The sequence below is a fragment of the Pleurodeles waltl genome, chromosome 4_2 (genome assembly GCF_031143425.1).
Source record: "Pleurodeles waltl isolate 20211129_DDA chromosome 4_2, aPleWal1.hap1.20221129, whole genome shotgun sequence".
Classification (NCBI taxonomy): domain Eukaryota; kingdom Metazoa; phylum Chordata; class Amphibia; order Caudata; family Salamandridae; genus Pleurodeles; species Pleurodeles waltl.
Window position 1 is genome coordinate 830,472,119 of NC_090443.1, and position 24,398 is coordinate 830,496,516.

Genomic DNA, 24,398 nt, shown 5'->3' on the forward strand with positions numbered 1-24,398 from the left:
TGGTTCCATTGTGCATGGGCATCAACTCCATTGTTAGATTGTTTTTCTTTCCACAGTTGGGTTCGGACGTGTTTCCTCGCTCCGAGATTTTGATTCGGAAAACTTTTCAAAACTTTCTTTGCGTCGGTATTGTATTGATTGCGTTTATAATCTTCCATCGACACAGCAGTACCGTCGGGAAACAACTTTTTTCGCCCTGCAGGGCGCGCGCCCAACTCGGGCCGACCGCGTGGAGAGCCTCATGGATCGGACTCCATTCCGATTCTGCCCTCGGTTCCACCGGAAGTACCCATACACAGACCAGCATCTGGTTTGCAACCTCTGTCTTTCTCCAGACCATCGGGAGGAAAACTGCGAGGCCTGTCGATCCTTCCGATCGAAAAAAAACTCTGAGACAGAAGAGCAAGAAGGCTCGAAATGGCATCGAAGAGTGGAGAACATTTCGACCTAGAAGAAGAACAACTACTGCAGACAGCGGTCTAAGTCCAAGATTCTGAGTCAGAGCAAGAATCTGAGGAAGACAGAGCCGTCACAACCGGCCAGCATGTGAGTACGTCTGCCCCTGCACCCTCACATAAGAAAAAAACAGAAGGCCTTGGGTACGCCACTGCCGGAAGGCCATGGCTCGGCCTGAAAAAAGACCCCCCCCAGTTCGGCACCGAAAAAGGCTACCCCTCCGAAATCCTTGGAGTTTACAAAAAGCTCAATTTCAGACTCCAGTAAACAGCAATTTTCAGTGTCAAAAATAAGAACCTGTTTCGGAGCCGAGACCTTCCTCATCCTTTTCGATCCACAAAAAACACATTTCGAAGCTGAAAAAAACGGCATATACAGAGGAACACAGACTTTCTAAAAGACTTAGAGAGCCACAAAACCTCTGAGGAGGAGACAAAGGTCAAACCCATAGTTCAAATTATGGATGAGAGGCAGTCAAGGATCCACATCCATAAAGAAACAGGGAGAATTATCACAGCACCATCTTTAAAAACAAAGAGGAAGCTAACATTTCAGGAGGAATTGGACACTATGCAGCCCCCAGCTAAAGTGGCAAAACAGAAAGAGAAGCCACACCTCCCCAGTCTTCTCTTCCTCATTGTACTCCTCATTCTCCGCACCTACCTACCCCTCCTCACAACAGCCCTACACCAATACATTCGCCAACTCATTCCTATGACTCACAACAAGACACTGTTGATCCATGGGATCTTTATGACCTGGATCCCATCCCAAGAAACGATCCAGACAGCTACCCCTCTAAACCATCGCCACCTGAGGATACTACTGTATTTTTATTCAACACATTATCCTCAACTCATTCTAGATACCAATGCCTCTCGATGCTCCCAGGCATGGTAAAACATGCAGATCAAATTTTTAACAAGCCGGTAAAAGCACGCATTATAACACCTGGTATAGAAAAGAAGTACAAACCTACACCTTCTGACCCTGATTATATCACCCATCAGGTACCACCTGATTCTATTGTGGTTAGTGCTGCCAGGAAGAGAGCAAATAGTCAGTCCTAAGGAGATGCACCCCCTCCTGATAAGGAAAGCAGGAAATTCGATGCTGCGGGGAAAAGGGTTGCATCCCAAGTTGGCAAACCAATGGAGAATAGCAAACTCACAAGCACTACTAGCTCAGTATGATAGAGCCCATTGGGACGAGATGCAAGATCTAATACAGCATCTCCCCAAAGAACACCAAAAAAGGGCTAAACAGGTAGTGGAAGAAGGGCAAGCTATCACAAATAACCAAATAAGATCTGCCCTAGATGCAGCAGATACCGCTGCAAGGAGTGTCAACTCAGCAGTCACTATTCGTAGACATGCATGGCCCCGATCTTCTGGATTCAAGCCAGAAATACAACAGGCTGTGTTAACCATGCCCTTCGATAAAACACATCTTTTTGGGCCAGAGGTAGACACATCAATAGAAAATCTCTATTCTACACCATATAGAGGGTCATTTTGTAAACCTCAATTTCGAGGTAGTTTCAGACCACAGCTCTGAGGCATCAGCCTCCCAAACAAAACCAGCCTACCAAACACAGTACCAACGAGGTGGATTTAGAGACGCATATAGAGGACAATACTCCAGGAATAGAGGGAAATTCCAGACCTCTAAGCAGCCTGCAACACACCCAAAACAGTGACTTCCCTCACTCCATTCCACTCCACACCTCTCCTGTGGGGGGGGAAGACTACAGCAGTTCCACACACATTGGCAAAATATCACCACAGACAACTGGGTGCTATCAATTATCCGCAGTGGTTATTGCCTAGAATTGATACACTCCTCCAACTATTCCACCAAGGTTTCACAAACTAACCACAGAACACACAATTCTGTTACAAGAAGAGGTCCAATCTCTACTACTCAAACAAGCAGTAGAGTTAATTCCACAGTCTCAAATAGGAACAGGTGTTTATTCACTATACTTTCTAATTCCCCGAAAAGATGGCACCCTCAAGCGAATATTAGACCTCAGGCCCTTCAATCTTTACATCCTGTCAGAACATTTTTACATGGTAACTTTACACGATGTTATCCCACTGCTATAAAAACGAGATTTTATGACAGCTTTAGACCTCAAGGATGCGTATTTCCACATATCCATCCATCCACAGAAAATACCTCAGGTTTGTCATTCAGGGAAAACACTACCAATTCAAAGTGTTACACTTTGGCATAACAACAGCGCCAAGGGTATTCACAAAGTGCTTGTCAGTAGTGGCAGCTTACCTAAGAAGACAACATATACAAGTCTTTCCATATCTAGACGATTGGCTAATAAAATCAAGCAGTTGTACACAGTGCCAAAATCATACACGTTATGTAATACAGACCTTACACACACTAGGTTTCTCAATGAACTACCAAAAATCACACATCCAACCAGCACAACTACAACCATATTTAGGTGCGCGATACTAAATTCTCAACAAGCTCTACCGTATCCAAACACACAAAGGATACAAGCTTTCCAAAATCTAATTCCACAAATACAACCAAATCAACAATACACTGTAAGATTTGTCATGAAAAGTCTAGAAATGGCGGCATCCTGCATTGCAATTGTTCCACACGCAAGATTAAACATGTGGCCCTTACAACAATGCCTTGCATAACAATGGTCACAGGCACACGGTCAACTCCAAGATCTCGTGTTGATAGACCGCCAAACATATATGTTCCTTCAGTGGTGGAATTCTACCAATCTAATCAAGGGGCGGTCATTTCAAGACCCTGTGCCTCAGACCATAATTACAACAGATGCATCAATGATTGGTTGGGGAGCTCACCTAAACAATCACAACATTCAAGGACAATGGGATGTCAAACAGAAACAGCTACATATAAACCACTTGGAGTTATTAGCTGTCTTTCTAGTCCTCAAAGCTTTTCAACCTCTTCTCACACAGAAGAATGTTCTTATCAAAACAGACAACATGACAATCATGTATTATCTCAACAAACAGCGAGGGACACATTCATCCCAACCGTCCCTTCTAGCCCCAAAAATTTGGAAATGGGCAACCCACAACCAAATTAATCTATTAGCACAGTACATCCCAGGGATAGACAATCAGTTGGCAGACATCCTCAGCAGAAATCACCAACAAATTCACGAATGGGAGATTCATCCTCATGTACTTCAAAAGTACTTTCAAAAGTGGGGAACAACAAACATAGACCTGTTCGCAACAAGCGAAAACACAAAATGCCAATATTTCGCATCCAGACACCCACATCCCCTATCCAAGGGCAATGCTCTATGGATCGATTAGTCAGGGATATTTGCGTACGCTTTCCCACTCCTCCCGTTTCTAGTAAACAAGTTGCGTCAAACTTCACTCAACATGATACTCATAGCACCAATATGGGCACGTCACCCATGGTACACAACATTATTAGATCGATCTGTAGTACCACACTCCCAACTCCCATTCAGACCAGATCTGTTGACTCAAAACAGAGGTCAAATCAGACATCCAAATCCCAAAGCTGTCAATCTAGCCATTTGGCTCCTGAGATCATAGAGTTTGGATATTTACAACTCCATCATAATGTATGGAAGTTACTAAACAAGCAAGAAAACCCACTACTAGACAGTGCTATGCAAACAAATAGAAACGATTTGTATATTACTGTCAATCTAAAAATATAGACCCTCTTACAGCATCAATACAATATATTGTATGCTATTTACTTCATTTACAAAATCAAATTTAGCATTTTCTTCAATAAAAATACATCTTCCTGCAATCTCTGCATATTTACAAAATATACAACATAGCTCTTAATTTAGAGTTCCTGTCAGTAAAGATTTCATGGAAGGCTTAAAACGCATCATTCCACCCAAAACACCACCAGTTCCATCTTGGAATCTAAATATAGTGCTTACAAGACTTGTGGGTCAACCATTTGAGCCAATACACTCGTGTCAAATTCAATATCTAACACGGAAAGTTGCTTTCCTAGTGGCAATTACTTCTTTAAAAAGAGTAAGTGAAATCTAAGCCTTTACACTAGAAGAACCTTTCTTCCAAGTACACAAACATAAAGTTGTTCTAAGAACAAATCCAAAGTTTCTACCAAAAGTTGTATCACCATTTCATATAAATCAAACAGTGGAACTGCCAGTCTTCTTTCCACAGCCAGATTCTGTGGCAGAAAGAGCTCTACATACATTGGATGTCAGAAGAGCTTTAATGTACTATGTAGACAGAACTCAACCATTTAGAAAGACTAAACAACTTTGTGGCTTTCCGAAAAACCACATACAGGCAATCCTATATCAAAACAAGGTTTAGCAAGATGGATTGTAAGGTGCGTCAAAGCATGTATATCAAAGCAAAAAGACAGCTTTTAATTACTCCAAAGCACATTCTACACGAAAGAAAGGAGCACCAATTGTTTTTTTAGGGAATATACCAATGGCTGAAATATGTAAAGCAGCTACATGGTCAACATCCCATACATTCACTAAACACTACTGTGTAGACAAATTATCACAACAACAAGCCACAGTAGGTCAAGCTGTTCTAAGAATATTATTTCAAACAACTTCAACTCCTACAGGCTAGCCACTGCTATTTGTTTGGGAGGACAAACTACTATGTAGTCTATGCACAGCATGTGCATCTGCAGCTATACATGCCATTGAACTGAAAATATCACTTACCTAGTGTACATCTGTTCGTGGCATGTTCTGCTGCAGATTCACATGCACCCTCCCTCCTCCCCGGATGCCTGTAGTTGTTTAAGTTAACACATTATTAGTTTATACATTTACATTTGCATGGACATCTCTTACTTTATACCTATATACTCTCACTCCTTCCTTTACCCTCTGCGGGAAAAAATCTAACAATGGAGTCAATGCCCACGCGCAACGGAACCGAAGAGGAGGAGTCACTCGATCCCTTGACTCATATATATATATATATATATATATATATATATATATATATATATATATATATATATACATTTAGCATGGTCATCGCTTTACTTACACGTACTCTACACCCCTTTATCTCACACCTGTGGGAAAACAATCTAACAGTGGAGCCAATGCGCACTATCAGCGAGAAGAGGAGTCACTCGACCTCATGACTCGAAAGACTTCTTCAAAGAAAAACAACTTGCACAACTTTATACCCAACGCTACATGGCAGGAGTATGCAGAGCATGTGACCCTACTGCACAACATGCCATAAACAGATGCTTACATGGTAAGTAACATATTCCTTTAGTGACCTCACTAAACAACAAACTTAAGCAGAACAATCTTAGACTAGCCTTTCTTGCTGCTACTTTTTATTTTAGAATTCCATTGTATTGGGCCCTTCAGGATGAAATAACATCTACCCATTCTCTCTCACTTCCTGTTTTTTTAATTAGCATTTTAGTTTGTGGTTGTGTAGATGTTTATCAGTGTTTAGATTCATGAAGGCTTGTTTCCCTTTCTGTGGGGTTTTATCACTTCTCATAGGTTTAAAACTAAAACAGGATAGCCTAAATATATGTATCCAGCATCTCTCCCAGGCTGTTGAGTAATCACCATGTTGTAAAGGACTATGGATTGTGTATACTGGGGCAGGTAGGCTGACTGACTAACTAACAGTGTTGGCTACATGTTTCATACGGTTGCTTGTCTAGAGCAATGCAAGAGGCTTTGTGTGCTGATAAGAGGATATAATGGTCTTGAAGGAAATGGCAATACTCCTATCTTTGGCAAAGCTGTCTGCATTATGAAGTATAGTGACCTAAATCCCAACTATGTGAGATTTAAATTTACAGATGTTTCATTTCTTCTTTAAAGCACTGGCTTTGGTAAAGCCAAAAGGTCTGGCTTATAAATTAAAATGAAGGCCAGACCCATTGGTTTTATCTGTGCTTCTTTTACTTACATCTACAACTTCAGATGTGCTTATGAATGATTTACGCCTTCCCTCAGTACTGCTGTTGGCGAGTTTTTAATCCGTGTAGGTGCTACTCTAAGAACAGTATCCTTTGGAGTTGTTGCTGTATTTTCCATGCCACAAGGTTCATAAACACCCCTCCAGTCCTTGCAAAAAGCAAGTCCAAATGGCTCCTTATAAAAGTGCTTTTTGATTGCTAAAAAGCGCCTTGGGTGTATTTGTGTTCTATTTGCTATACATTTATTAACCTTACATTAGCTCATTGTTGATGCATAGGCCTCTGTGAGAAGGAGTTAGCATAGTGTGCTTAACAAATCAAATTAAACCAGCTGTTCTTTAATACGCAACTCCTCCTCACCCACCTCACAAGACATCTATTCAATTATTAGTCTTCTGTGCGCTGTAGAATCGTTCTAGACTAACATGCATAGAGCACAGCTGCTTCCAAGCTTTTTTACAAGTATTGTCTCTCATTGAGGTATAAAGACCATTTTTTTCATCATTTGATAGTCCTTCCCTTGCTCTCTTTATAACTGGTCTAGTGGTAAAAGGTACATGTATCATGTGAACAACAAAAGTCAATACTCTGTATTTACAGTTGAAAGGATGAATCAGTCCTTTGCTTCTGTGAAGGTCTTTCCCATCTTTCCTACATATTTATATAGTCACTAATTTGATAATCCAGCAACCAGAAAACCTAAGAAATTCCCTTTTCTCAAATCTTGAGTCTCCGCCTTCCCTGCTTACTGTTCAGTGCTACTTCCAGTTAAGTACTACTTCCCACTCCTTTTGTTGTAGAATGCCTTTGTTTTTTTTTTTATACCACAGAAACGGACACATTACTGATATGGACTGGTCATCATTGGACATATTTTAGGACGCACAAAACAGACTCAGTTTTACTGTTGATGTAAGAAGTGCCATCTTGTCACTTAGTTATCTACTTGAACCATTTTTAAATATGTTTTAATAAGCATTGATGATGTACAGATGCACTGGTGTTTAGTATTTCAACTTAAAACGTCTAGATCTGACAATGTATTTATATGCCATTAAATATGAACACCTAGTATTTCTTTTGAAGTACTGACTCTTACCAAAACAATTACCTTTGTCTCGTAGATTGTTGGACCTTCTGATGGCTCAAGTTATATCATTGATTACTACGGTGCAAGACTTAATCAACTGACTATTACCAATGAAACGTTTAGAAAAACACAGATGTATCCATGAAAAGTCTAAACATGTCTATGCAAAAACAGGTAGGTTTATCTTAGGTCAAGGAGTTGGAACTCCACACAGTTTTCATGGCTTAAAAATAAGCCAAAATCTGAGTGTTATGAGCATGCTTTCTCCTGGATGGTTCTGTTGGATGACACAGAGTGTTTTCTCAGTTAACTGAATTGATACACTACTACTAAGAAATAGTACTTCTCCTTATAAGTTTGGACAATAACGTGCACCTGTGCTATACGCATTATGTACCATTGCCTGTTTCATTCTGCCTCTTTTGTTGCATATTAAATGTTTGCCCTGTACTTATCAGTAGGAGTAGTTTTGCAGCTTTCTGGCTTCACATGATGCGCATTATTCTGACATCTAGGGTCTGAGTCTGGAACAGTCTTTTTTTTTTTTTTTTTTTTTTTTCCCCTGGGTGTCGCAACCACCATTTTTTTAATATGTCCGTCCTTGTGTGATGTCAGACGGTGCGACGAATGTTTCTGTGAGTAGTCGCCATCTTCAGATTCTTTTTTTCTTTTGCCTAGTGGTAGTATACTTCCTTAGCTTATCAGTTTTTTTTCCCACCTGATTGCTATATCTCCCATTTCTGGGGAGGTGGGTGGGTAGCTTGTGAATTCTTTAAGCTGCAAAACTACTCTTACTGGCAAGTAACCATTTTGCTTTGCAGCTTGAATCTTTTTCTGGATTCACATGCTGCGCATCAGATTATTTAGCAGTATCCCCTCCTGCAGGTTAATTGGGATGAAATGAGTAAGTATTAGCAAACAGGTGTTATAACACTCCATCTCCGCAATCCATCTTGAGATTGTCCCTTTGGTAACTGGTTTCACTTTGGTTCCTTTTGCAGACAAGACAAATAACTGGTCTCCTTTGCGGAACCCCTTTGTTTCTTGCAAGTAGTACATCAAGGTCCTTCTTACATTTAGACTGTATAATGCTCTTTCTGTCTCAGCCTTTTATTTTTAAAGAAGGTAGTCAACTGAGTGTTCTGATTGACATGAAAGTTGGTGACTATCATAGGAACTGTGAGTTGGTTCTTAGAACTACCTTGTCCTTGTGTGTTTGTAGATATGGTTCCTGTATTGATAGAGCTTGCCGTTCACTCACTCTGCATAGCGATGTGATTGCAATCAGAAAGGCTAATTTTAGTGTGAGTGATTTTAGGTCCGACATGCATAGGTTTGAATGGGTTGGCCATAAATGTGAGTAAGAACTGTATTGAGGTTCCACAGTGGTTCTGGTACTGCTCTTGGTGGGGCAATCTTTTTTGCCCTCTCTAGGAATCATTTTACAACTGGTGTTGTGAAGAAGCTGTTGTATGATGTATCCCTGGTGTATGCTACCATGTCTGCTAAGTGTACTTTTAAAGATGAATGATTTAGCCCAGTGGTTCCCAACCTGTGGGCCGGGAACCCCTGGGGGTCCGCGAAGTCTCCTCAGGGGGTCCGTGACTGCTCAGAAAATGTAATAATATTAGGTTCCAACTATCAGTAATGACTCAGTGGGGGTCCCCGGATTCCAATAATGATTCAGTGGGGGTCCCCGGGCCCCAGTATTGATAAAATGGGGGTCCACAGAAGTCAAAAGGTTGGGAACCACTGATTTAGCCCATTATCTAGCAGATGAATTAAGTATGTTAAAACAGTCCTTTGTTTTATTCGTGAGTCCATATAACCATTTTTTCTGCACTAATGTTCATATCTTTTCCATTTAACAGCATAACACTGTCTCCCATCTCCAGAACATTTGTGCTTCAGCACATCTGTATTGTTCCATTGTCCGTGCACTTTCAGTGTTCTCATGTGTGCTCCCCACCCCTTGTGGGTTACATTTGTTGCAAAGGTCACTGTTCGAGTTGGTGTTTTGAATGGTCTCCCTAATGTCACGTTGATAGCCACCCTTGTATCTCATTGTGTACCTCTGCTGTGATTACCAGTATATCCTCCCAATTTCCAGTGGATTGTTACCAAGGGGCGCATGTGTAATCTTGCTCGTATGCATGATTCTATCAACCCCATCAGCTTCATAACTGTCCTCACGGTCAGAGACTGTCCCTTCTGGTAAAGGTGAGTTTGCTCTGCCATTGTCGCTACCCTTTTCTGCACAGGGAACGCTTGTGCTGTCTTCGAGGTCAGTGTTGTACCTAGGAACACCTTTACCTGTTTGTTTGTGTTGATGACTTTTTGTGGTTTCTGGAGAAACCCAGGCACAGTAATGTAGACAATACAGTTGGAATATCCCTATTGCACTTTGTTTTGCTCCCTCCCTTCACCAGCCAGTCATCTAGGTATGGATGTATGTGTAATCCCTTCCTTCGTAGGTATGCTGCGACTGCTGCAATGCATTTTGTAAACACCCTTGGTTCTGACTTTATTCCAACTGGTAGTAATCTGAATTGGTAGTGCACTTTTTACAGTACAAATGTTAGGTATTTATTGTGGTTCTGATTCATAGGGATGTGTAGGTAAGCATCCTTTAGGTCTAAGGTGGCCATATAATCTCCCTTTTTTAGGGTCGAGCCTGCGAGCTTGCTAGAGACAGTTGTGGTTAGAAAAGGGCTTTGATCCCGACTTTGGTCACTTTTCATTTGGTGGTTTTACGTGGCACTTTTCTTCATAGCCTTGCAGTTGGCCATGGCTGGCATTTCATCATTTCCATTCATGTCAATGGCTCAGGGACCAAGCACTGATTGATGCAACGTAATCAGTTCCCGTCTCCTGCTCCCGACGTGATTGAAGTACTATTTTGTTCTTTGCAACTTCTGCCCTGCAAACAGAAGGGGTGTGACTGGCAAAAAACTTGCTCACCAGGACAAACACAAAGTTATAATTGTTACAGTTAATTTTTTGTTTTATTTTGCAAAGTCTTCTTTTTTCACTTTGCACTCATGTTTTGTTTGTTTTCATTTTGCTCGTGGGCCAAAAGATGACTTGTTCAAAATATTGCAACGGAACATTGTTTTTTTTCTTATGTGCAATTTTCGAAATTATGCTAAAAGACATAATTGTGCAGTACACCCCAATCCACCCAACTCCAATCCAGTCAGCCCCAATCCAATCTAACCGGTTCCACCCCATTTCAATCACCCACCTTACTCCAGTCCATCCCACTCTGATCCAATCCACATTAAGCCTCCCCAGTCCAGTTCACTTTAATCTACCCCATCCCACTCCGATCCACCGCACTCCACACCAATCTAACCCACCTCACTCCAATCCAATTCATCCCACTCCAGTCTACCCCACTCCAATCCAATCCACCCCTCCTCAGTCCAATCCACCGCACCCCAGTTTACCCCACCAACTTCACCCCACTCCAACCCACCACATCCCTCCATTCCTGTCCACTCCACCCCACTCCAGTCCAATTCACCTCACTCAATCCTCGTCACCCCACTCCAATCCACCCCAGTGCATTCCACCCCACTTCATCCTTCCTACCACACCCCAATCCACTCACTCCCCTCCAACCAGTCCACCCACCCCATTTCAATCCCCCCTCAAATCCAATCCATTCCACCTCCCCACGCTACTCCAGTCCACCCACTCTAATCCAATCCTACCCACTTCACTTCTATCCACCCCGTTCTACTCCAGTCCACCCCACTCTACTCCAGTCCACACCACCCCGTTCAATCCACCTCCTCCAATTCATCCCACTCCAACCCAATTCACCTTAACCCACCCCACTTCAATACAGCCAACCTTAAGCCACCCCACTCCTGTCCAATCTACTCCACTCCAAACCTTCCTAATCAAACCCACACTAATCTAATCCACAGCGCACCAATCCAGTCCACCCACACCAATCAAATTAACTTCAATCAACCCCAGTCCATCCAATCCAATCCACCCCACTCCAATCCCATCAAACCCACTCCGGTCCACTCCACTCGCCTTCAGTTCACGCCAATCCACCCTATTCCACCAAATCCATCCCACTCCAATCCACCCTACCCCAACCCACTCCAGTCCACCCAACCCCAAACCAATCCATCTCAATCCAATCCACCACAATCCAGTCCATTCCACCCCACTCAATTCAATCCCAATTCAGTTCACTCCAGTCAAAACCACCCAACCCACACTAATGTAATCCACTCCAATCAGTCTGATCCACTTGACTCACTTCTAGTTAATCCCAGTTCATTCCACCCCACTACAAAAAATCCAATCCACCATCCCCCAACCCACTCCAATCCAATCCACCTCAATCCAGTTTATCCCAATCCCATCCACCCACTCTATTCCACCCTACTCAATTCCATCGCAATCCACCCCATTACAGTACTACCTACCCACTCCAGTCCAATCCACCTCACGCACTCCACTCCAATTCACCCCACCTAAGTGCAATCCACCCCACCTCAGTGCAGTCCAATCTACCCCACTCAAATCCACTCCATCCCACTCCAATCCACCTAACCCCACTCTACCCCAATCTAATCCACCCCGCCCCAGTTCAGTCCACCCCACTCAACTCCATCCACTACAGTCCAATCCACCCCACTCCAGTCTGATCCACCCCATTCCAATTCACCCCACTCAAAACCACCCCACTCCCTGTTACCCTACCCTAGTCCTATCACTCCCATTCCAATTCTCCCCACTCAGCTCCAATCCACCCCACTACCTCAAGCTATTCCTTCCTATTCCATCCCATTTCTCGACACTCTGCCACTGAACCATTGAACTCTACTTTCCTACACTCAACTCTGCTACACTATGCTCCCCCCTTCTTCACTCCCCCAACACTAACATTTAGCCATGCTGAACAACAGCCAAACTGATGTACAACATGGCAGAAACACATTGCCAAAGCCAGTAGCTCTTGTATAGGTGAGACCTGTTGGCTTTACCAGTGCTTGTTTAGGAGTGCTATCACTTACTGCAGGGTTGTCATTCTAAAGTGCTGTGTGCGGATAAACATGTTTATCATTCTGAGGTCCAAGATTGGTCTTTGGGGGAAGATCGTCTTTTGGTACTATGAAGTAGAGCAAATAGCCTCTTTGGTTTCTCTCTTTTTTGGGTGCCCATTTGATGGCTCTTTTTAGTAGGAGTTCCTTGACCTCATTTCTGAGCTGTGTTATTTATTGTCCTTGAACTTTCTTTGGTTTTGGGGGCATTTGAGGTGGTTTCCAGACCAGTTCTATGCAATATCCGTGACTTAACATGTTTACAATCCAGTTGTCGGTGGTGATCTTTTCCCACTCCTGTGGATAGTTCCCTACCCCTCCCCTCCACCCACCCCCCCCCCGCACTGGTGTTTTGTGGGGTTCTGGGACTGTGAATAAGTCGCTTACAGGAGGCTCCTCCCCAGGGGGCTTGTCACCCCTCCCTCCCCCCCCCCCCCCCCCCCCCCCCCCACCCCCTGCCAGGCACATCTCCTCGTGCACGAAAAGGATGTCTTGCTGGATGTTACCACTTTCTGTATGTGATTTGTTGCAAAGCTTGTTTTGAGCTGCTCTGTACTGGCTGCTCCTGTTGGCCCGATGGGGAGTACATTCTACCTGTTGGTCTGCTGGATATGTCTCCACCTCACCAGAAGGAGCCTCTGTATTGCAGGGCTCCCATAGCCTTTGCTGTCTCATTGTCCTTCCTAATTTGCTGTAAGGTCTTGTCAACTGACTTCCTGATTACGGTAGGTTTGTTGATGATAGATGCCTGATCCTCTGGTTTAAATTCTGAAATTCTCAACCAGGCATGCCTCCTGAGGTGTTTTTAAGTGCACATCTGCCTGCTGCTCACTTTAGCCAATGTTGTCCACATTTTGCCCTTCCTGCATGACTGCCTTTGCTCTTTTCCTGTATTTCTCAGGAAGGTGTTGCATGAGAGATTCCATCTCACCCCATTGATAGTGTCCATATCTGTGCAAGAGGGTGTTACAGTTGGCAGTACATCACTTTGTTGCTGCTTCTTTCTCCATTTTCCTACCCATCAAATCCAGCCTCTTGCTTTCATTCTTAGGCGGTGGTCCTGTGGAGCTATAAGCGTTATTGTGCCATCTGGCTGTAGCTACAATGATGGAGTCCATGGGCACCTTACCCTGAATGTATTTTGTGTCTTGTGTCGAGGGCTTGTACTTCTTTTCGACTCTTGCAGTTACCACTTTAGTAGTTGCTGGCCCTCAGAAAACTTCCCTGCCTTGATCTAAAAATGTCAACAGGAAACCTATTTCTCCTTTCTCCTCTTTTAACTGTACCCCATACAAATTTCGGCAGCCCTTCTGATGACATTGTTATACATCACAAGGTCATCAGGTGGTGATGGTCTAGAGGGGTAATTCTCCATCTCCTCTTTGGGGGAGTCCATTTCGAGGTGGACCCATCATTCATTGTCTAACCTTGTTCCTATTTCAGGCTCCTTGGGTTCATTGAACTCCCCTTTGAGTTCTTCCTCATGGGGTTCAGGTGTTGTTGGCTCCTCCTGTGCTGCATTTTCCTCTTCGCCCTTGAAGGTCATGAAAGGTTTTGTCAGAATATGGTAATCTTTTAAGGCAGTGGTTCTCAACCTTTTGACTTCCGTGGACCCCCATTTTATCATTACTAGAACCTGGGGACCCCCACTGAATCATTACTGGAATCCAGGGACCCTCCAGTGAGTCATTGGGGACCTAAACTGTTGATATTATTTAATTTTCTGAGCAGTCGTGGACCCCCTGAGTAGGCTTCACGGACCCCCAGGGGTCCCCGGACCACAGGTTGGGAACCACTGTTTTAAGGAGTAGTCAAACTCCTCCTTCTGCTGATGTAGTGCCACCCTTTCTGCCTCAAGCTTTCTCTTTTTTCCTCTCGACCTCCTTCGCCCTCTGTTCAGCATCGAGCATCGGCAGTAGCCTTTTTTTGGCGGTTTTGTCTTTTTTCTCTTCCCCTTCGCGTGCTCTCAAGCAGTTGGAACTGTCAATGTCTTCAATGTCTAGGGATCCGTGGACATCTTTTGCTTTATGCTGACCTTCGATCTATGTTTTTCTTGATGCGAAGGCTGCCTTTTGGTGTTTTTTCTCAGATGTTTTATGCTCTGGGCCTTTTGGCTCTTTTGTTACCTTCTGTATTTTTATTTTTCCCCTCTGCCAGTTTTTTCTCAGGTCAGTTTTGAGGATCTCGATGTCTGAACCTAGGTCGGCTGTCTCGGCCCCCTTCACATTGTTGTCCCTTTCCTGATCTCTGTGGGCCATCTCTGCCGTGCTAGTGCTGGCCCCAGCATGGTAGAATTCTAACCTCTGTCTCCTGCATAGCCTCAAGGTTTTCGGTACAAATAAAGAGCAGACTTCACAGTCCTTGTCTCTGTGATCTTTTGGCAGACAGGGCCTGCAGGTCTCGTGGGGGTCACTGTAGTAGCAGTTCAGGCAAAATTTAAAGGGGGTTTTGTCCATATCCCCTACCTTGGCTCATTCTCAAGACCACGTAGTTGTTTCCGGCAGGGTCCCCCATTGGAAGGGGAGAGAAGATTCCCCTGCGGTCTTCAGCAATTTGATGTTTTCCTTGAAAAACGTGGAGTTTTCTAAAAAAAAAATAAAAAAAAAAAAAAAAAATTTGAAGCGCCTCCTTTGCTTCCAGACCCAATGGTGGAAAATAGAATCTGAAGATGGCAACTACGCACAGGTACATTTGTGGTGCAGACATCACATAGGGGCTGGACATACCACCAAATGGTGGTCGATGCCCGAGAAAAAGAAAAAAAAGAAAGATAATTCCAGACAGAACCAGTAGATGGTGGAATAATGCACAGCATGTGGGTTCAAGAAAAGGATTCATACTGCAAAACTGTAATACCATATCCTCTACATGTGACTGAGTATTTCTGCAGTGACTTTAAAGAAACTTAAATTGACAGGCTAAAAGGGGTTATAAACTATGCAGTGAGAATTTGCATGAGAGCTTACAAACACAACCACTTTAACCATATGTTAATCCCTTCCCTGCCAGGCCTTTTCCCCCTCCTGTGCCGAGCCTTTTTTTTGGCTATTTGTGGCAGTTCGCGCTTAAGCCCTCATAACTTTTTGTTCACATAAGCTACCCACGCCAAATTTGCGTCCTTTTTTTCCAACATCCTAGGGATTCTAGAGGTACCCAAACTTTGTGGGTTCCCCTGAAGGAGACCAATAAATTTGCCAAAATACAGCAAAAATGTTTTTTTTTTTTTTAAATGGGAAAAAGGGCTGCAGAAAGAAGGCTTGTGGTGTTTTCCCTGAAAATGGCATCAAAAAAGGGTTTGCAGTGGTAAAATCACCATCTTCCCAGCTTTCAGGAAAAGGCAGACTTGAATTATAAAACCCAATTTTTCAACACAATTTTGACATTTTACTGAGACATACCCCATTTTTACTATTTTTTGTGCTTTCAGCCTCCTTCCAGTTAGTGACAAACGGGTGTGAAACCAATGCTGGATCCCAGAAAGGTAAACATTTCTAAAAAGTAAACAGAACTCTGAATTCAGCAAGGGGTAATTTGTGTAGATCCTACAAGGGTTTCCTACAGAAAATAACTGCTGAAATAAAAGAATATTGAAATTGAGGTGAAAAAACAGCCATTTTTCTCCACGTTTTACTCTGTAACTTTTTCCTGTGATGTCAGATTTTTTAAATCAATATACCGTTCCTTCAGCTAGACTCTTCTGGTTGCGGGATATATAGGGCCTGTAGGTTCATGAAGAACCCTAGGTACCCAGAGCCAATAAATGAGCTGCACCTTGCAAGGGGTTTTCATTGTATACCGGGCATACAGCAATTCATTTGCTGAAATATAAAAAGTGAAAAATAGGTATCAAGAAAACCTTTGTATTTCCAAAATGGGCACAAGATAAGGTGTTGAGAAGCAATGGCTATTTGCACATCTCTGAATTCCGCGGTGCCTATACTAGCATGTGAATTACAGGGCATTTCTCAAATAGACGTCTTTTTTTTACACTCTGTCTTACATTTGGAAGGAAAAAATTTAGAGAAAGACAAGGGGCAATAACACTTGTTCTTCGATTCTGTGTTTCCCCAAGTCTCCTGATAAAAATGGTACCTCACTTGCGTGGGTAGGCCTAGCGCCGCAACAGGAAACACAAAATGGACTCATCACATTTTCACAAAGAAAACAGAGGTGTTTTTTGCAAAGTGCCTAGCTGTGGATTTTGGCCTCTAGCTCAGCCGGCAGCTGGGGAAACCTAGCAAACCTGCAGATTTTTTAAAACTAGACACCTATGGGAATCTAAGATGGGGTGACTTGTGGGGCTCTGACCAGGTTCTGTAACCCAGAATCCTTTGCAAACCTACAAATTTGGCCAAAAAAACACTTTTGCCTCTCATTTCGGTGACAGAAAGTTCTGGAATCTGAGAGGAGCCACAATTGTCCTTCCACCCAGCGTTCCCCCAAGTCTCCTGATAAAAATGATACCTCACTTGTGTGGGTGGCCCAGGTGCCTGCAACAGAAAAATGCCCACAACCTGTAGAGATCGAAGGGATAGCACAGCTAGTTGATAAGCACATATTTTTCTTTTATACATCTTTTAGGCTGACTCTGCTTTGGGGACCCACACAAGTGAGGTATCATTTTACTTGGAAGACTGAGGGGGAACGCTGGGTGGTAGGAAATTTCTGCCGCAACGGTGATCCTACAAAGAAAAGTGAGGCAAATATGATTTCTTTTAAAGCAAATTTTGAGGTTTGCCGAGGAGTCTGGGTAAGAAAATGTTGGGGGATCCAGGCAAGCCACACCTCCTTGGACTCCTTGGGGTGTCTACTTTTGAAACATGTTTGGGTTTGGTAGGTTTCCCTAGATGAAAGCCGCACCCGGGACCAAAAACATAGGTGCCCCCGCCCCCACTCTCCCCAAACACAGGTAGTTTTGCAATAGATCATTTTGGTGTGTCCACATACTTATGTGATGTTCCAAACACTAACATTGTGAAAGGAAACACACTTAGGTTATGTTAAAAAGACTCCTCACCCACAAACCAAGTTGGTGGCATTCTTCATCATCGGGGTCCCACCCGAGACACCTAGCGTGTCACAGGTGTGCTGCGACGCCTGATCACAGCGGAGCAGGTTTTGACATTTATACCACACATACTGGTTGGATTTGGCACGAGGGTGAGTGATGGTTCAGTGGATCAAATTTTATTAACAAGAGATTACACAAAAATGAAATGCACTGTTAATAACTGAAAGGCCAAAAAACTGAACCAATGACTCACAGCTCATGAGCTGTAAAGCCACGGCAAGGCACCAACCACTTCACAGTCCATTCACACACCTTTCATACATGACATGCACAAGACCATTCACGCCGCCAGCCACGGGCCCAGCATATTGCAACACTTGCATCGACAGACCGCACCACTCAAGGGCCCATCACTTACATACACCCACTGCCTGATACAGCAATCACACCAGCGTATGGGAGTGTGTGGACAGGCGTTTGGCTGGCAGTGTGTTGCAGTAACCAACAGCAAGTCAATATGTACACAGTCATCACAATGGCATCATTTTTTTTTTAAACCAAAGAAACCACTAACTAATAAGAAATAATTACAAAACCACAAACACAAAAGCTCTAACTAAGTACATGACAGAAATGCCAACCATGAAACTGAACACATGAAAATATGAAACAGACAGTTTACACTCATGGTAGTTCCCAGTAATTCTTCTGGGTGTGGTAATTCTTGAAACAACCACCCACACAGGCTCCGAAGGACAATCAGGGCAGTACATTCGAGTCTCCCTCCGGATACCTCTTCGAGCACAGACTACATTTCTTAGCTGGAAAGTCTTTTTTGGGCGTGGGAGGAATGTGCTCAGCAAAGTGGCGATCTTTCAATCTAGCTGTATCCTCCACCACTGCTTCTCTAGGAACTCTTGCCTGTTCCACCACAATAATGCTCTCTATCACTGACTCCTGAAATTTCACAAATGTCGTCTTTGACTCCTGAGACCTATCCTTAAATACAATAAAAGCATTAAAAGTTGCCAAGTGGAAGAGGTGAATTGCTAACGTCTTATACCAAACGTAAGACTTACGAATAGCAGTATAAGGTTCCAACCTCTGATCATCTCTATCTACACCTCCCATGTGCTTATTATAATCTAAAATGCGCACAGGTTTGCGCAGCAACCTGGCCCCAAACAGTCACGGGGGGAAGTACTCTCATCATAGATGGTACTTAGCAAGTAGACATCCCTTTTGTCTGAAAATTTCAAAGCTAGCAGCTCATCATTCCGCAAGGCACTGCACTGTCCCCTCTCAAGGTTTTTGCAGACAAGCTCCCTTGGATAGCCTTTCCGGTTACAATGTATTGTGCCACAAGCAACAGTGTCCACTCTAAACAATTCCTTGAACAACTGCACTCCAGTGTAGAAGTTATCTACATACAAATGGTGACCTTTGTTGAACAGTCGTCTACCAAGTTCCCACACAATTTTCTCAGTAACTCCAAAAGAGGGAAGACAACCAGGGGGGGGTCAATACTGGAATCCCTACCAGTGTAGACATGGAAACTATACACATATCCTGTACTACTTTCAGACAGCATATACAGTTTAATTCCATATCATGCCCTCTTGTTAGGAATGTACTGCCTAAAAACCAAGCAACCTTTGAAGAGGACCAAAGACTCGTCCACACCTATTTCTTTTCCTGGAACATAGACCTCTGAAAACTGATTTACAAAATGATCAAGGACAGGCCTAATCTTAAAAAGACGATCAGAATCATGGCAAGGCTATTGCATTGTCAACATAATGCAGCATCCTAAGAAGCATATACCGATTACGACTCATGGTTGCAGGAAATATAGCTGTTGCCATCAAGGCACTAGTAGACCAATAAGAAGACAGTGACGGCTTCCTTATCAACCCCATCAAAAGAGTCAAACCCAAAAACCTTTTCATTTCCTCCAAATTTGTGGGAATCCACTGGGTAGCTCTAGGGTGTGGCCTAAGTCTAGCAGCGTTGTCCCTCAAATACTGCTCCGCATACAAATTAGTCTGCTCAACAATCTCTTCCAAAAACACATCATCCACAAATAACTCCAAGGAATTGACAGGCAAAAAAGTTCTCTATATTAATTCTACACCCCGGGAGACCAGCAAAGGCAGGCAACTCTGGCTGCTCCATGTTTGAGGCAACCCAGAGTTCAGGTCTTCTAACGGGAAACCTTTCAGCCCCAGGTTGCTGCACTAATGGCACATCAGTGTCCTCCTCTAAAACAGACCCTTCATCTGCACTGAGAGTGGCTTCCTCATCAGAAGATTCCTCTCCGACAGAAACTTCACTGGCAGAATCTCTCACTTCCTCCTCTGCCTCAGATGCAGAGTCCGTCTCATAATCATAATCAGACAATGACTCAAAAAGCATACCAGCCACCTGCTGAGCGGTCATCCTGTGGCTAGCCATGATCTTTCCTACGAAAAGTAACTGGACAAATGCACCACCAACAACCAGCACTGTGTAAGATAAGTAATAAAGTGTAGCTTTATCAGTAAGAGTTATAAACTCAAAAACTATACCGCTCACTTGCCTGAAAAAGCTTGACTCACAAGCAACTACTCTGCTCAGACACAGCAATCACCAATGATATCCCACTAAAAAGAAAGAAAAGCAAATTAGAAATAAGACAACACAAATATCATTGTGCACAAATCTAGGGACAATTTTACACCTAATCCTGCATTTAGTACACCACCCACAAACATGTCATTCATGCATGGCAACAATACTCCTTTGGAGTAAATTGTTTTTACTTACCTAAAACATGCAACTATGCAAACCGCAGGTCAACCACCGCCAAAACCACAAGGAGCCACAGGAAAGAAAGCAAAAGCATTGGACTAGAACAAAAAGGAGAAAAAGCAATTATCACCAATGCAAATACTTCGCCAGTTGACAAACACCCCACCATCAAGCATTTAGAAATTGGTGCCTAAGTGGATTCTGCCCCCCATAGGGGCAGATGGGCCGACAAACAAATAGGCCTATCTGCCCCAAGGGGGGCAGAAAATACCTTTAGTAGTGTGTCCCCAAGGGGCCACTCCCCAAACAAAAAAAACACACACACACTATCCCTGGTGTCTAAGTGGCTTCTGCCCCCCTTGGGGGCAGATGGGCCTAAAAAAAATAGCTTTTTAATACATCTAAATAAATAAACATTTTTATCATGTTTTCTGTACATTACAATCTTGCTTGATGAATGTGGTTTGGGTTTGCAATTTTTAAAATTGTGATTGACTCCATGAAGAACTCCATATAGGATTTAAAGGTAGTGGGGCAAAAGAAATATGATATAAAGAAACTCCTATTTCAGCCTCACAAATTTTTGTCACTGTGAAGGTTTGATAGTTACATCAGTTCTCAAAGACTGTTTCTATTTTAATTTGAAATCAATTTTAAATCAGTACTTCATATTCTGCATTTGTTGAATACTTGTGTCCGTTTTATTGTAACTGAACCATCTTCTGAACTAATAAAGTATTTGTGTGTACACATGCTTCAAATGGGAGGTCTTACAGCTTAATATTTCCTACCTTCATCTTAGCTGGCCCCCTTATTTATTTATTGATCTGTTCATGAGTTTTCTTTAGCTCAGCACCTCACTGTGGTCAATTCAGAGGCCTTTGTAAATGCTCCTTTCTTGACAGTACTACATTACATGAATGGGTTTGCAGAGCTTAATTTGAGCTGGTGGAGGCCACCGGCACCCATTTTATTTTGCACCAGCACTTCTTTTTCAGCATCTGAAATTTCCCAAGGGTAGCAGATGGAAAATACACAAATCAAAAAGATGAAGGAAGAAAAAGACTGTTAAACTGACACAAAATGAGAAAACAGGATCCTGCTAGAGTAAGATAAAGGCTCAGGGAGAGCCTGACGGTGGATTCACAACTATGGAGCCTTGGCATTGGGCTTGCTAACATATATAATTCCTCCATGTGCAGCCTTGTGAGTAGAGCTTCGGGCACCAGTACTCTTTCTTTTACATATTAAGCACTACCTGATCTATGAAAAATTAGGTTAATGTGTAATCCTGGAATTCTGCTCCCAGTTTCCTATCATTTCCCTTTTCTTAAATGGCAGAGTTCCAAAAGCATGTTAATGCAGTGCCAGAAGATGCATGTAACTTGGCAGCTTTGTTGTGCCAATGGGTCATTTTCATGATGTGGTTCCTAATGCATTATGATATGTAGACTTTCCATCTTCCCCCCCCCCCCCCCAAGAGTTAAAAAAATGAATGGAAGCCCTAAGTGTAAAGCAGTAGTTAATTACAAATATTGAAAATTACGAGATGTGTCCTATAAGTGTATATTTTGGTGGGCATAATAAAATAACTGACCAAAGATACAAATGGACACTTTGTGTTTTGGAGAAAACAAGTTGAACTGAGAGCAAAGGTCTAATGGAAGCATTAAATCAGTAACACACTACTTGTTGTAACACAAGATAATCCAGGAACAAGGATAATAATCTTTCTCCAGCACTGGATCTTTCATACATTTACAGGCTTCACATTTTCTCCATCGTCAAGCTGTGAAATACCGATACCCTCAAATAGCAATCAATAGTATTATAATGGCCATAGGCCATACAGCATAATTCGTTTAGTAGCATATCTGCATTATGTGGAATAGCCCAAATTTCAGCCATCGTGGTGGAGGTGCTAGGCTCTCTACTCCTCCCTAAAGGCCACCATAGTTCAGGGTTCTTTACATTTCGTATGTGAGGGAGTCCTCTGCAAGAGCTCAGCTCTCACATATCTTTGATCTTTTATTTGCCACATCCTGACTTACACCATGTCATCATTGGATTTCATCCAGCCTTAAGCCAAGCTATCACTTGGTTCACAGGTATTTTTTGGCTTTTCACCTTCTGACAAAGGCACATTCCCATCTGTTTCTGTTGCAGCAGAATACAAAAGATCTCGATGTCCTGCTAGAATGCGGACAAAAGATTTATACAGACGATCTTCAAAATCTGTGTATTAATTGTTGTTATCCTTCTCACAAGGCAACACACTGAAACATCTGTAAGATATTCCCCTTCAAAACACTTAAGAACAGGGAAATGTTCTTGACTCTTTTATCCTCTGGAGAAGAGTAAAATTCTCCTTTACAAAGGGATATGCCCCCTCATCTGGGAATGGTTAAATGCAAGGTGCCACTCCAGGCACTTCCAAGAAGGCAGCACAAATAAGGAAGCATATAAAAGTTCCTCAGCTGAACTTTACTTCATACCCCTGCATCTGCCTCCTCCAGGGACAAGATCAAACCTTCATCAGAGAAGGTGTTGAAAAAAGGAGAGCAACAAATTTCACTGCAATTAGCACAAAACTCAAGCTCCTCTAACAGCATATCTGTAGTCCTTCCAAAATCAATAATATAAATGATGAAAAAGCAACTGTCTACACCAACCACATTGTCGAGAATCATTTCACATACCAGGCTTCAGTGAACCTTTGTCTGCTTAGACAGCGACTGAACGTTTACAACAGTTTAACATCAACAGTCCCATTGACAACCAAATTACCTTTTTTTTTTTTTTTTTTTTTTTTTTTTGTAAGCAGTGTTAGCAGCACAAGCAACTTATTCCCATTCAACTTTGAAGGTTTTGGTTCAATTGCTAGAGCATATTTTGGCTTCTGAGCTAACGGTAGGTGTCAGCGAGCAAGCACAAAGCATAGTCCCGCACAGCTGGTTGTATGCTACGTTCCACAGTAAGTCGAGGAGCAGTATGAGAGGGAAGTAGAAGCAGACTATCAGCAGAATTATGATATTTATGAACCCCTAAGTTTCCCTGTGAAGGCCGTTCAAGATGCTGTGAGCCTCAGTTTGAGCTCCAGTGCAATTCTATTGAACCTCTGGTTGTGCAGGTACCAGTTGCCTTCATGTCTGTTGCAACAGGTTCCACACTTTCCTAAGACCAGTTCCTCAACCATAACATCTCTGCCCTCATCTTGGTCCCCTCCCCGCCCAAAGTCAGGACTGCAACCACTGGCCATGCCACCTCCTCTGCAACCTCAACCTACTGTGCCATGTCCACTGCTGCTGCCCCCAGCACCACATCCTATAAATCAAACACTTATAGACATGGGGGAAGAGTATTTTCCTGATGGCAATCAAGAACCAGGCCTAGATGAGGAGGGTGGAAATGGCATGGAAGGACAGAAGGAGGAAGGTGATTGCCAAAAAGAGGAAAAATGAAAGGACTTTATTCTGCCCAGAGAAAGCACCAAGAACCCTTCATAACCAGACTCTCGGACCAATTATGTAGCCCAGTTACAGCAGCAGTGCTTCCTCTGTTTTTAGGATACAACACAGTAGAGAAACACTAAGTCCATCCCTATCCTAGATCATTTCTGGAAAGAAGAGCTAAAACTTATGCTGACACTGGTCACTATACAGGCAGAGGTACTGTATCTCAAAAAGACATTAAGTGCTTCTGAGTCTGCACTGGCACGCTCAACTTGTCATCCAGGGCTGCATTCCTCTTTTGTGGCAAAGGTGATCGAAGAGTTATGTAACTCCAGCCTTTGCTAAGACAGAGATGAGAGACTCCTTGATGACTTGGAGCACAGAGCCAGTTTCATGCATGCAGCATCCATCAAAGCACAAAATGCCTTTTCCTGTTTAGGCTCCTGCGACTGCCAAATGTAGTGTGAAATCTTACCTATCATATCTAATCCCAGAGGACAGGAATAAAGACCCTTATGTAGGAAGGGGCGAATATAGCTTCCATCATAGCTGCAGAA

General features: G+C 43.0%; 1 protein-coding gene across 1 annotated transcript in view; it reads left to right on the forward strand.

Moving 5' to 3' along the window:
* TM2D1 (TM2 domain containing 1) overlaps positions 1-24,398 on the forward strand; it is a 178,571-nt gene that overhangs the window by 132,363 nt on the left and 21,810 nt on the right. The window contains exon 7 of the mRNA XM_069232551.1: positions 7,554-7,693. Coding sequence (XP_069088652.1) covers positions 7,554-7,664 — 111 coding nt within the window. The 3' untranslated portion in view covers positions 7,665-7,693. The remainder of the gene's footprint in view (positions 1-7,553; positions 7,694-24,398) is intronic.